The 11,442-nt window shown below is 43.6% G+C and overlaps 1 protein-coding gene across 1 annotated transcript; it reads left to right on the forward strand.

The window, feature by feature from the left end:
• Positions 1 to 4,744: 4,744 nt before the first annotated feature.
• DRD5 (dopamine receptor D5) lies at positions 4,745 to 6,806 on the forward strand (the record flags this gene model as incomplete). Its single annotated transcript, XM_079307277.1, has 1 exon — positions 4,745 to 6,806. One exon carries the CDS (start codon positions 4,745 to 4,747, stop codon positions 6,200 to 6,202), a length of 1,458 nt encoding a protein of 485 aa, XP_079163403.1. The 3' UTR covers positions 6,203 to 6,806.
• Positions 6,807 to 11,442: the final 4,636 nt, after the last annotated feature.

Consider the following 11,442-nt stretch of genomic DNA (forward strand, 5'->3'; position numbering starts at 1 on the left):
TTTCTCAGGACAGTTGTCCCCCTGGGATATGGCCATGCACAACCAGAGAATACAAATAAAATTCCTAAACTGTAAAAAACAGGGGTTTCCCTCTTTTTATTAATCTTGTTTCAAATGTGACTGATCTTTAGTAGTTTTTAATCATGTGAACTTTTGCTTTATTAGAAAAAATTATACTATTTTTAATACATGATTAGAAATATCAAAAAATAAAAGATAATATTTTTTGAGACAAAAGCGACAAAATGAACTAAGACAGTACAGTAAGAATCATATTTACAAATATGATTCCCTTTGGTCTTAGCCCTGGCTGGCATTCATCTTCTATCTTTTACCATTGGTTTAAATGAAATCAAGCTTGGTATGAATATAAACAAAAAAATAAAAATCTGTGGAAATTTCGTCTGTTAACATCAATTATTTCATTATTTCCCTGAGTGATCACTCATTACAGACCTGTTACATATGGTTAATCACATCAACAAAAACCTAAATGGGATTTAAGGCCAGTGGGGGTAACAGTAGTCATCCAAAATTACTTTTCCCACAACATGGACTACAGAGAACTGTTTGGTACCCTTGGAATCAAGACAGAGTGAGGGATGAGCTGAGACACAGCCTCTGAGAAATGCATTTAGCCTTGGCTTTCAGATTGCAAATGATGCCAAATCTATTACAAAATCAATTGCTTCAGCCATTATTCATTGCTGTTAAAAATGTGTATCCCACCTCTACCCTGATTTCTCATAGATCCAGTTTTTAGCCTCTGAAGTTTTCCTACCTTTACCCGAAATATTAAAAGTTAGAGACAACTTTTCCCCTGGTCAGATATCACCAGCTGGTTCTAACCCTCTTGTTGTCCTCTGCTCAGCTGAGGAAGTTTCCCAGATGTAATTCCTGTAATGCATTTCTCATATTTTTCCAATTGCTCATATTTATTTTTGTTTGAAGTGTGAACAGCAGAACCCAACCCAGTCTGCATGGATTTTTCTGTACTCCACAGATTGGTGATACCAGTTATCTTCTTCCTTCCTCAGTTCTCTCACATTGCTGTAGATACCTATATATACATATATATTTATATATACTGCACCTGTGCAATAAAGACAGTCAGTGTCAGTGAGTAAAACTGACTGAACCTTAAGCAGATGTTCAGCCATGCTCCTAAATACAGCTCCATCCTTCTACACTTAAGAACATGTGCAGTGTTTTTGGTAAACTGGCCTAATATGGAGTGACTTCCAGGCTCCTCCACCTCTACCACTACCTCTTCCTCTCTGTTTTAGATCCTTACTATAATGAAAGGTTTTTGATGGGATGCTTTTACAGCCTAAACCTCAGCAGTGCACCTGTGTCTTTGTATTTTAATTTCCTTTTGGCATTAATTATTTTATCTCTTTACATCAAGTATCTCTGAGATGAGAGAATGTGTGAATTTATGAGTATTGACAATTTAAAAATAAATACTATTAGGCTGAACAATGGGTATTTGTATTTCGAAATGGAAATAGAAAATGCAACAATGAAGGGAAAGAGATGGTAAAACATACATTTCTAAAATCAGGAACTGAAAAGATTTTTTTTTTTTTTCTCAGAACCATTGCAATGGCAGTTAAATTCCATTACTTCCAATCTGCCAGCTGTGAGAGAGAACTGCAATTTTAACAGGTGAATAAAAAAAAGAAAAATGAGGCAAAGCTCTGAAGGAAAAGCACAAAAGACATTACAAAGATGATTTCAGGATGGAAAAAACCCCCACCCCAAATCTTTCAACAAGTGACAGCTGTGGGTTTAATGGACTATTCTTAAAATGAGATTTATATGCAAACTGCCTACAGAAAGTTAAAAAAGGATACTAATAACCTATAAATGCAAAAGGTTTTTATTAGGCTCAAAAATTTTGATGGCAGTGGAGGGAATATTATAACACACCATAAATGTCCCCATTAAATGGTTGTTTCTCTGACCTGATGCCATTATGCATGAAAAGCACAAAGAACTTGTTCTGATGCTCCTTCTTGCTCCACTTCTTCCCAGCTCACTGAGTCTGTCAGCATGGGGGTTTTAGTCTCACATGCCACCCCATCACTCGTATTTCTTTCTACTACCATTGAAAATATCCCTGATCTCCTGATGCATTCCTTTGCCTTGAAAGAAAGTTTTGGACATGCATGCATGAAATGTTGGATCAGCACTGGAGACTGTCACTGGTGCACCCACTGACAGGTGCACCTTTGGGTGACAAATCTTCCCCCAGCTCAATGCTGGATCTTTATCCACAGGAAGCTTTGGTGGACAACATCAGTTCACACCAGCTGGAAACCAAGAATATTACTGAAGATTAAATAGATGGGAAAAGGATATTATAGCCTCTAAATTCTGAGTTACAGGATTCAGACAGCCAAATGCAACTCTTGGCCAATAAATGGGATATTTTGGAAAGTCCTCCCCTTTAGGTCCACCTACTGCAGACAGTAAAGAACAAACCACAGCAAAACTTCATTCTTTAGACATCTGACAGGTGAGCTCTTACAATTTTTGTTTCAATGTGTTTCAAAGGCATCTTTCCCCTCTGCTTGCACCTCCTCTGTGCCTGACTCCAGCACACGTGGCAGAGCTGGCAGGAGATAACACACATCTGCACCTCTGATTTGTACCAAGCTACCAGTGTGGGCAAGGGGCTGCTGAGTTGTGAGCAAGCTGTTTTATTGGGCTACTTTTGTTATTAAGACAGATAAATACACGTGTGTTTATTTAATTAGCTCCTGAGTACTGGCTGCACACATGCAAATATACACACACAACAGGTACCACATTGCAAGCATATGAATATACCTCTATGCTGCTGAAGCAATGAATATAAGCTAAACAAGCAAATAGGATCATTGCTTTTTGGCATAAAATATCCCCATGACTAGCAGCTTCAAAAGGCACATGCACAAATACTTGTGCAATCCCCTTATTCGTTTAGAGAAATTGTAGGAGGCATTGCTTAGGGAAGCAGAGTTTGTGCAAGCAACACATTGCCTCAGCATCAGAGCTTTAGTCACACTGTTTAGAATTCAGTGGTGACAAAAGCTAAATTCTTCCTCCAATATTAAATATAACTCTGCTTAAATGTGGAAAAGTAGCACCAATTTCTTAAGCGAGAGCTAAAGTGAAGCCTCAGTTTTCTTGTGACAATTTCATAAAATTACCTAAAAGGTTTCAGAAATTGATATTTTTTTTCTTTTCTCTCTGTATTTAGCACTTAATCTTCCTTCATGTCACTGCAGATCCAGCAAGGTATAGTGATTCTTGTCCTTCCCGATCTGCCTGGAGAAGCAGCTGGAAGGCCCCTGGCAAGTGCCAGTTCTTCAGCCCTTTCAGTGCCAAAACAGGCTGCTGAGTCAAAAATGGGTTTGATCTCTGGCAAGGGTTTTAAAACGAAATTAAGTTTTGGAGGAACTAAAGCAATCATATTTTGAATAAAAATAACTAAGAGGTTCTCTGAAGAAACTCAAACATGACATTAGCACACGGTGGGTCCAAGAGCATTAACACCTGCAATGCTCACGGTCACAGTCCGTTTCTAGTACGGCTGGAGCCCTACCGGGATGAAAGATTCATCCCATAGAGCTGGAAAGCGACAGACTCGGATTTTCGGGCTTTCTGCCTGTAATACATCTCAGCCACCCAGTAGAAGCCATTGGCACAAGTAGGGAGGCACACTCTATTTCCCATTCCTCTGGAAGACACCCAGCCGGTCCCGCTCCCCACAGCGCACCTTTCAGACCCGTTCGCTCCCAGCGAGAGGCTGGCCGAGCTGTGTCCGCACCCGTCCTGGACAGTCCCTCTTCCCCCGCGGATGCCGGGGCTCATTTCCCCGCTCCCCGCCGTGGGACCGCGCTCTCCTCCCGCGCTGCGCAAACCCGCACGGAGCCGGTGTCGGCACCGGGAACTGCGAGGGTGACTCGGATTCGGAGGGAGGGAAGGAAGGAGCGGGCAGGGCGGCTGTCCCTGCTGTGCCTTTCCGTCCCGTCCCGTCCCGTCCCGTCCCGTCCCGTCCCGTCCCGTCCCGTCCCGAGCTCTGGCCGCGCGGTGCCGCCGGCCGGACGGGGCGATCCTGCGGGCCGAGCATGCTCACAGGGCGGCGGGGGCGGGCGGGCAGCACCGGGGGAGCGCAGCCCCGGCGCGCTGGGAGCCCGGGCGGGCACGGGGCAAGCGGAGCCCGGCTGGGAGCCACCGGGAGTCGCGGAGAGCGAGCCCAGAAGGAGCGGGCAAGGAGCCTGTGCCACGGGCAGGGTTCGCGCTGAGCGGAGCGGGGAGCCCGAGGGAGAGAGGAGCGCGCTGAGCGGCGGAGCGCCAGCGAGGCGAGTACCCAAACCGGGTCCGCGGGACAGAGACCGAGCAGGGGAACGCGCCGAACTGCGGAGCGGGAACCCCTGGAAGGAGCCGCGGGGCGGAGACCTCGAGCAGGGGGATCCGCGCCGAGCCGCGGGGCGGGGATCCCGAGCGGAGGTACTTGCGCTGAGCCGCGGGGCGGGGACCCCAGGCGGGGCCCCGGAGCGCGGGACAGGGACCCCGGCGGGGCTGGCGCGGCGGGAGCGGCGAGGCGCGGAGCGCGCTGAGCGGGCGAGCGCGGCCGTGCGGCGGGGGCGGCGGCGGGGGGGCAGCGGCCCCATGGGGCCGGGCGGCGGGGCGGCGCTGGCTGCTCGGCGCGTCCCGGCCGGAGCCGCCCCGCCGCCGGCGGGAGCCGCCAGCGATGCTGCGGGGCGGCCGGAGCCCGCTGCCCCCGGCCGCGGGGCCCCCCGGCGAGGCGCGGAGCCCGGCGGGCGCCCCCGGCGCGGCGCAGGTGGCGGCGGGCAGCCTGCTGGCCCTGCTCATCCTCTGGACGCTCTTCGGGAACGTGCTGGTGTGCGCGGCCATCGTGCGCTACCGGCACCTGCGGAGCAAGGTCACCAACATCTTCATCGTGTCCCTGGCTGTCTCGGACCTCCTGGTGGCCCTGCTGGTCATGCCCTGGAAGGCGGTGGCAGAGGTGGCTGGGTACTGGCCCTTTGGGGCTTTCTGCAACGTCTGGGTTGCCTTTGATATCATGTGCTCCACGGCCTCCATCCTCAATCTGTGTGTGATCAGTGTGGACAGGTACTGGGCTATCTCCAGCCCTTTCCGCTACGAGAGGAAGATGACCCAGCGCTTGGCTCTGGTGATGATCAGCGTGGCGTGGGCGCTGTCCGTGCTCATCTCCTTCATCCCTGTCCAGCTCAACTGGCACAAAGGTGGGGATGTTGTTGCTACTGCTGATATTGGAGATGGATTTGGCACTGCCTGGGCAGCAGCAGGTGCTGTCACCACCTGGGCAGAAGATATGAGCACCACATGGGTGGCATTAGCAGCAGTGCGACCCTCTGATGGGACCTCTGGCAGCAATGATACCCTCACTGGACCATCGGAGAGCTGTGACTCCAGCCTCAACAGGACTTATGCTATTTCCTCCTCCTTGATCAGTTTTTATATCCCTGTGGCTATCATGATAGTCACCTACACTCGAATCTACCGCATTGCCCAGGTGCAGATTCGTCGGATCTCTTCCTTGGAGAGGGCAGCCGAGCATGCACAGAGCTGCCGGAGCAGCCACATCGACTGCCACCATCACACAAGCCTCAAGTCCTCCATCAGGAAAGAAACCAAGGTGTTAAAGACGCTCTCTGTCATCATGGGTGTCTTTGTGTGTTGCTGGTTGCCGTTCTTCATCCTGAACTGCATGGTTCCCTTCTGTGAGAGCCCACCCAGCGACCCCCACGCTGGCCTCCCCTGCGTCAGTGAGACCACCTTTAATATCTTTGTCTGGTTTGGTTGGGCTAACTCTTCTCTCAACCCCATCATCTATGCCTTCAATGCTGACTTTAGAAAGGTTTTCTCCAACCTCCTGGGATGCGGTCAGTTTTGCTCTGGTACTGCGGTGGAGACTGTTAATATAAGCAATGAGCTTATCTCTTACAACCAGGACACCCTTTACCATAAGGAGATAGTGACTGCTTATGTTAACATGATCCCAAATGTGGTTGACTGTGAGGAAAATCGTGAGGATCCTTTTGATAGGATGTCCCAGATCTCCCCTGACCACGAGGTTGCCACTGACTCTGCCTGTGAGGTGGACTGTGAGGGGGAGATATCACTAGGCAAGATAACACCTTTCACTCCAAATGGTTTACATTAAATTGTGTCCTGGTCTGGTCAGTTCTTCTTGGATTATAAAAAATAATACTAGCACTGAGTGGAGAAACCTGCTTGATGATGTGCTGTGGTTTGGTCAGTCAGTTTATGCCAAATGAACTGCTGTGGGTAGTACTTTGCAGGATGTAAACACTGTCATACAGTGGGCTGGCAGCACAAATTTCAATCAGCACTTCCCCAGGCTGAGGGTGGACCAGGCAGTCCTGTTGATTAGCTGTGGTGAGGTATTGTGGTATAATTGCAGTCAGTTCATGTTTATAACGTGTTTGCAAATGAAAGATGCCATTGTCACTGCTAAGTATCATGACTTCTAAAATCAGGGACAGATGTGACTGGCATAGACATTAAATAAAAAATTCTGGGCTGTTTGTTTGTTCAGATCTTATGTTTATTTTCCTCCCTTTTTTTGTTTGTTTAGTTTTGATTTTATTTTAAAGATAGAGATAGTGAGGTGGTGATTTGGATGATTATTTAAATGCGTGTTCCTGCCAAAACAGTTTATGTGAAATCCTTGTTCTCCTAGGCGGCGTTGTTGCCTATGATATCCTCTGTTCCTGGATGAATAAATAAAAGTTATACTGATCAAGGGTTTATTATCTTTCATTTGTCACCCTCTAAGGTTTACAACTAGAATTCCAACTATCATTTCTACATGAATAATTAGAATTACTAACTGCTTAACCCTATCATTTTAAAAGCAAATAGTCTGTATAGAAAATACAGTTTTTGAATATAAGTGAGGCTCATAGGAATTCTTGACTTAGATGAACTTGTTTATATGGTTCTTACAACTAGATTTATACCTCTTTTTCTTTAATATTATGATGCTATCCTTTTCTGCAGCCAAGACTATAAAGTATACATATATATAAGCTATTAAAACTTTCCATTTAATTCTGCACTTTAATTTACTTTTTAAAAATGCTATTTATGTAAAGACTTTGGTGAAAGAGTTAGGAGTTGGGTATGTCTAAAAACAGTAATTATGTTTGAAAATGATATTAATAATCATCATTTCTCAGTGCAGACACTAGAGAACTCATTCACACTGAGAGAAGAAAAGAATTATGTTAATGTATATTTTTAGTTACTTATTAACTGGAATTTAAAGGTGCTGTAAGTACTTCAGCTATACTATACATTTTAAAGCAGTCTTTAAAACTGAAGAGAGTATTTTTGATTCTGTTTCTATTGAATCATCTACATCAAATGGAATATTAGAAACAGTTGTAAGCTGAAGCTCAGAAATCAAAAGTGATGCTATTTCCAAAACAAGTGATCAAAGGTAGTAAAAACAACACCAATATTTATTTCAAGTTTTGGCTCACAAAGTGAACAACACTTGAATTAATTTACCTTCTAGAAAAACCTGTGCCATGAGCTGTGCAGATTTAAATTGAATGGTAGGTGTGGATTCTGCAGCCCTCCCTCCAGCCCTGACCTGGGGCCTCCCCATCCTGCCTAGCTGGGAGCTGAAGTTCCCTGTAAAATGTGCAGAGGAAAAGTGGAATCTGCATGGTTCAAGGGAAATCCTTTAACCAGATGTTGGAATTTATGAATGTTTTGGGCTTAGTATTGATCCTGCTTGGAAGTCAAACCCTTAATAATGGCTTAGGGGTTATTATCTACCTCCTGGGGATATGGGGTCAGAGAAGCTCGGGAGATATGTGATTGAAATTTCTTTGTGGTGATCTCTGCAGCAATCTGGTCTGCAAGCAATGTTTTATGCATTTAGTCTTTGATACTAATTAGTTATATCACCTTGGATTACCTTTTCAATTCTTGTCACTGAAGACTACCTCAGCATTTTCTTTGCTATTGATATGAAATCTTAATGTAATATTCCTTTACAGCTGTCCTTAGGGAAGGGTATTGTGACTGTGTCTTAGGGAAGCTTGAAAAATAAATCACATACCCATAACCAGGTTAAATCTACTAATAGCTTGACATCAAGGGTGAATATGTTACTGTTCCTATGCTAAAGCAATCATATCTTGTTAGAGTTAACCACAGTTCTAGTCCTGCTGCTTAGATAAACTTGCCCAGAATGAAATAATTTTCCCAAATGAAAATTAAGGGAAACTGCTTCTGGCGGTGCAGAAATTAATTATCCCAACCTGAATTTAATTTTTTGCATTTTCCTTTTACTACTCAAATGTTGAGACCAGCACAGCATTTTAAGCTGGATTTGTGCAAAAAACCCAGTGATATCCAGATGCAAGAGGTGCGGGCACCTGCTGCTGATTCCAGCTCCCAGGGCAATGCCTGTATTTTATCCAGTTTTGTCTGCATTAAATCAGAAGCAGCCTGGGGAGATGGGGAAGGGGAATCATGATGTTTCCCTGAGCACCTGGGTGCCAGCAGCTGTGCAGCCTGGTGCTGTGTGGTTCCCCTGCTCCAGCAGCAGCACAGAGGGTGTCCCCCCACTGCCCATTGTCCTTCCTGTTTCACAGTGATCCCTGTGCAGGGGTGGGACAGGGGCTGGTGTGTACAAGATGCAGGTGCATCCCCTTGACCCCTGTTCTCCTCGCTGGGGTTCACCTGCCTGGGTTTCTGGAATAAGTGAGTGGGCTGGCTCTGGCATGCAAGACATCTCCATCGGTGGGTTTATGTAACAGCTTTGTGCAGAATACTAGAAACAGTCTCTGTGTTAGATCTGAAGGAAGGCGTTTTTTTAGCCAGCCCTAGATAATGTGAGCATCATTAGGGTAGTATAGAAAACTGGCCAAATTGCCACTTTCCATTAGTAATTTTCATTTCAGGACTTCATTTGGTAAATTATTTCTGATGGTGGTTCTATGATGTAATCTCTCATCTTGAAATATGTGTCTGTTAGGGGGCTTCATCTTTCAAAGCCTAGGAGGATCAGAAAGGGAACATTTCTGCTTCAACAGACAGACAGAAGGTACTTCTTTTGCTGGAAGCAGAGCTTGACCTTATGGATCTGGAAGAAAATATTTTCTTAACTCATAGAGATAATTTGTTGCATTTTAATATGTCTTAGTTACTCACCACTGACAAAGCTAGAGTATGCAGAATTAGTAAGATAAACTTTCAAAATAAATGTGTATCTTGCCTTGAACTATAAAAAGGGGCAGCCCATTTTAATAAAAGCAAAAGGATTGTTCTAACTTGTTTTTCTCAGATGAAACTGCTGCCCTACTTTTTTTACATTTCCCTCTTAAGGACTAATGCATCTGCCTATACATAGAGTGGAGTTCACTGCAAGTGCAAGTGGGTTTTTGTAATTCTCATGTCCTTGTGGTGTCTCTCTGGAACTCATCTTTGTTGATGGTTCTGTGCCTCTTATATGTTTCAGTTTGTTTGTTTAGTGGGTTTTTCCTTTGTTTTAAATTTTTTTTTAACCTAAATTATTTTAATTCATGATACAGATTGACTTTATCTAGTTCTGAGTGGTGGCTCATCTTCAAGGTCCCAGGTAGTTTTCTCTTTCTGTTTTGTATTATTTTTAGAAATCTTACCTTGCAATTTGTCTCACTTTTAAATTACCTCTTAGCCAGCTGGATCTGTTAGTCCTGGATAGCACCATGCCTAAGGAGGGTCAGTGTACTTGTAGTGTTTGTATCTTTGTGTGTAATTACAGATGAGTCATTTTGTCTTCTATAGAAGAACAGAACATGGGAAGGTAACTTAATTTTTAGAAGCTGGGATGTGGAGAACATGAAAGTATTGTGTTTTATGGAAAATTCTGCAAACATCATTTAAACTCTCACTTTTCAAACCTTCAAACAGCTTTTGACAGCTCTGGCCTTAACAATGAATGTTGGGTTGTACAGTGTTTTTTTTCCTCCCTCAAGGTAAAGAAATGTAGGTGTCTTTCTGAGAGGTGGACACAAATAAAACACTTTCCAAAGGGAGAAAAATTACTGCAGTAATTTTTGGTAAGTCTGGTACTTTATCCCTTTGCTTCCATTGTGTTTTTTACTCTTGCCAGCCACATCTGATGTGCGTCTGCAGGGAGGCTCCCTACCGAGAATTCCTGCGTTTTTGTAACATGTAACAAAAAAGGCTTTAAAATTGGAAAGTCTTCTTGTAGCAATGACACTAAGCACAATTTTACACCATTTAGGAGTCAATCATGTGTCAACTCAGCATTCAAGGCTGGCAGGACTTGAGGCAGTGTTCAGAGCCTGCACCAGGCTGGAGGTTTGAGAGGTCACAAGTTCCTCAGCTCTTTCTATGTACCAAAATTGCCACTCTTATTAAGGAGGTGAGGGCATCTTCACTACTGTTTAATTGAATTCATAAGATCTTTTAAAATATTCATTATCTATTTAATTCAGGAGAAGACCTCAGGGATGAATGTGTGCTTATTTCACAGAGCAATTAAATTATTTTTCCTTGCTTCTTATGAATATTCCATTGGTATTCTCTGATATCTTCTCTGATGAAGCCATGTTAAAGTTGGCACAATGAAGAAATCATTTCACCTGCTGCAATGCAGATTTTTTTTTTATTCAGATGTTTTTGTTTGTTTTCAAGCTTTGGAAGACTCTTCAAACTTTTCAGAAACTTCATGAAGTCCACACAGAGAATCTCCACTTTGGTCATAGATCATAAACAGCTATTGCATTTTGAATGCCTTGTTAACTATATAGTGTATTATGTATTTGTTGACAGAATTTTACCCTTCAAGTTTAAACTGTTTTTAAAGATAAGGGTATACTTACAGTTTAAAACAAATGATGTGCACAAAACAAACTATAAATGAGGATATTCCTGTTAATGGGGCATCAAAGATATGTCTCTTTCTTCAGCCTTTTGTTTATTGATGCAGTGGTATTGTTGCAGTTGATGGTAGTGAACAGTAATAGCATTAGGTGTGTCAAGAGTGGAAATATAAATAACATCATCTGAAGCATATGATGGATTGTTTTTCTCAGAGAACTTGCTATCTCTCCCAGGATAGTTGAGTTTAATGGAAAATTTACAAGATGATTTTATATTGTTACATGTTGAAATCCATTCTTAGTTGTAAATGGAGATAACAGCCAATAATATTTATAGTAAGCAGTTATTTAAGGAGGAATTATTTATGGACTTAATTTTTATATCATAGCCATCACAGTCACATTCATGTGATTTATAAAATACTATGCAGTAACCATAAAAAATTAAAAAATTCAGTCTGTGAAAAAATTTTCTTTCTGTGAATTATTCCCTGCAGTTAACAGCAAATACTTGTTTGTATTGAGAACTGTG

This window comes from Erithacus rubecula (genome assembly GCF_903797595.1).
Source record: "Erithacus rubecula genome assembly, chromosome: 5".
NCBI classification, from domain to species: Eukaryota; Metazoa; Chordata; class Aves; order Passeriformes; family Muscicapidae; genus Erithacus; species Erithacus rubecula.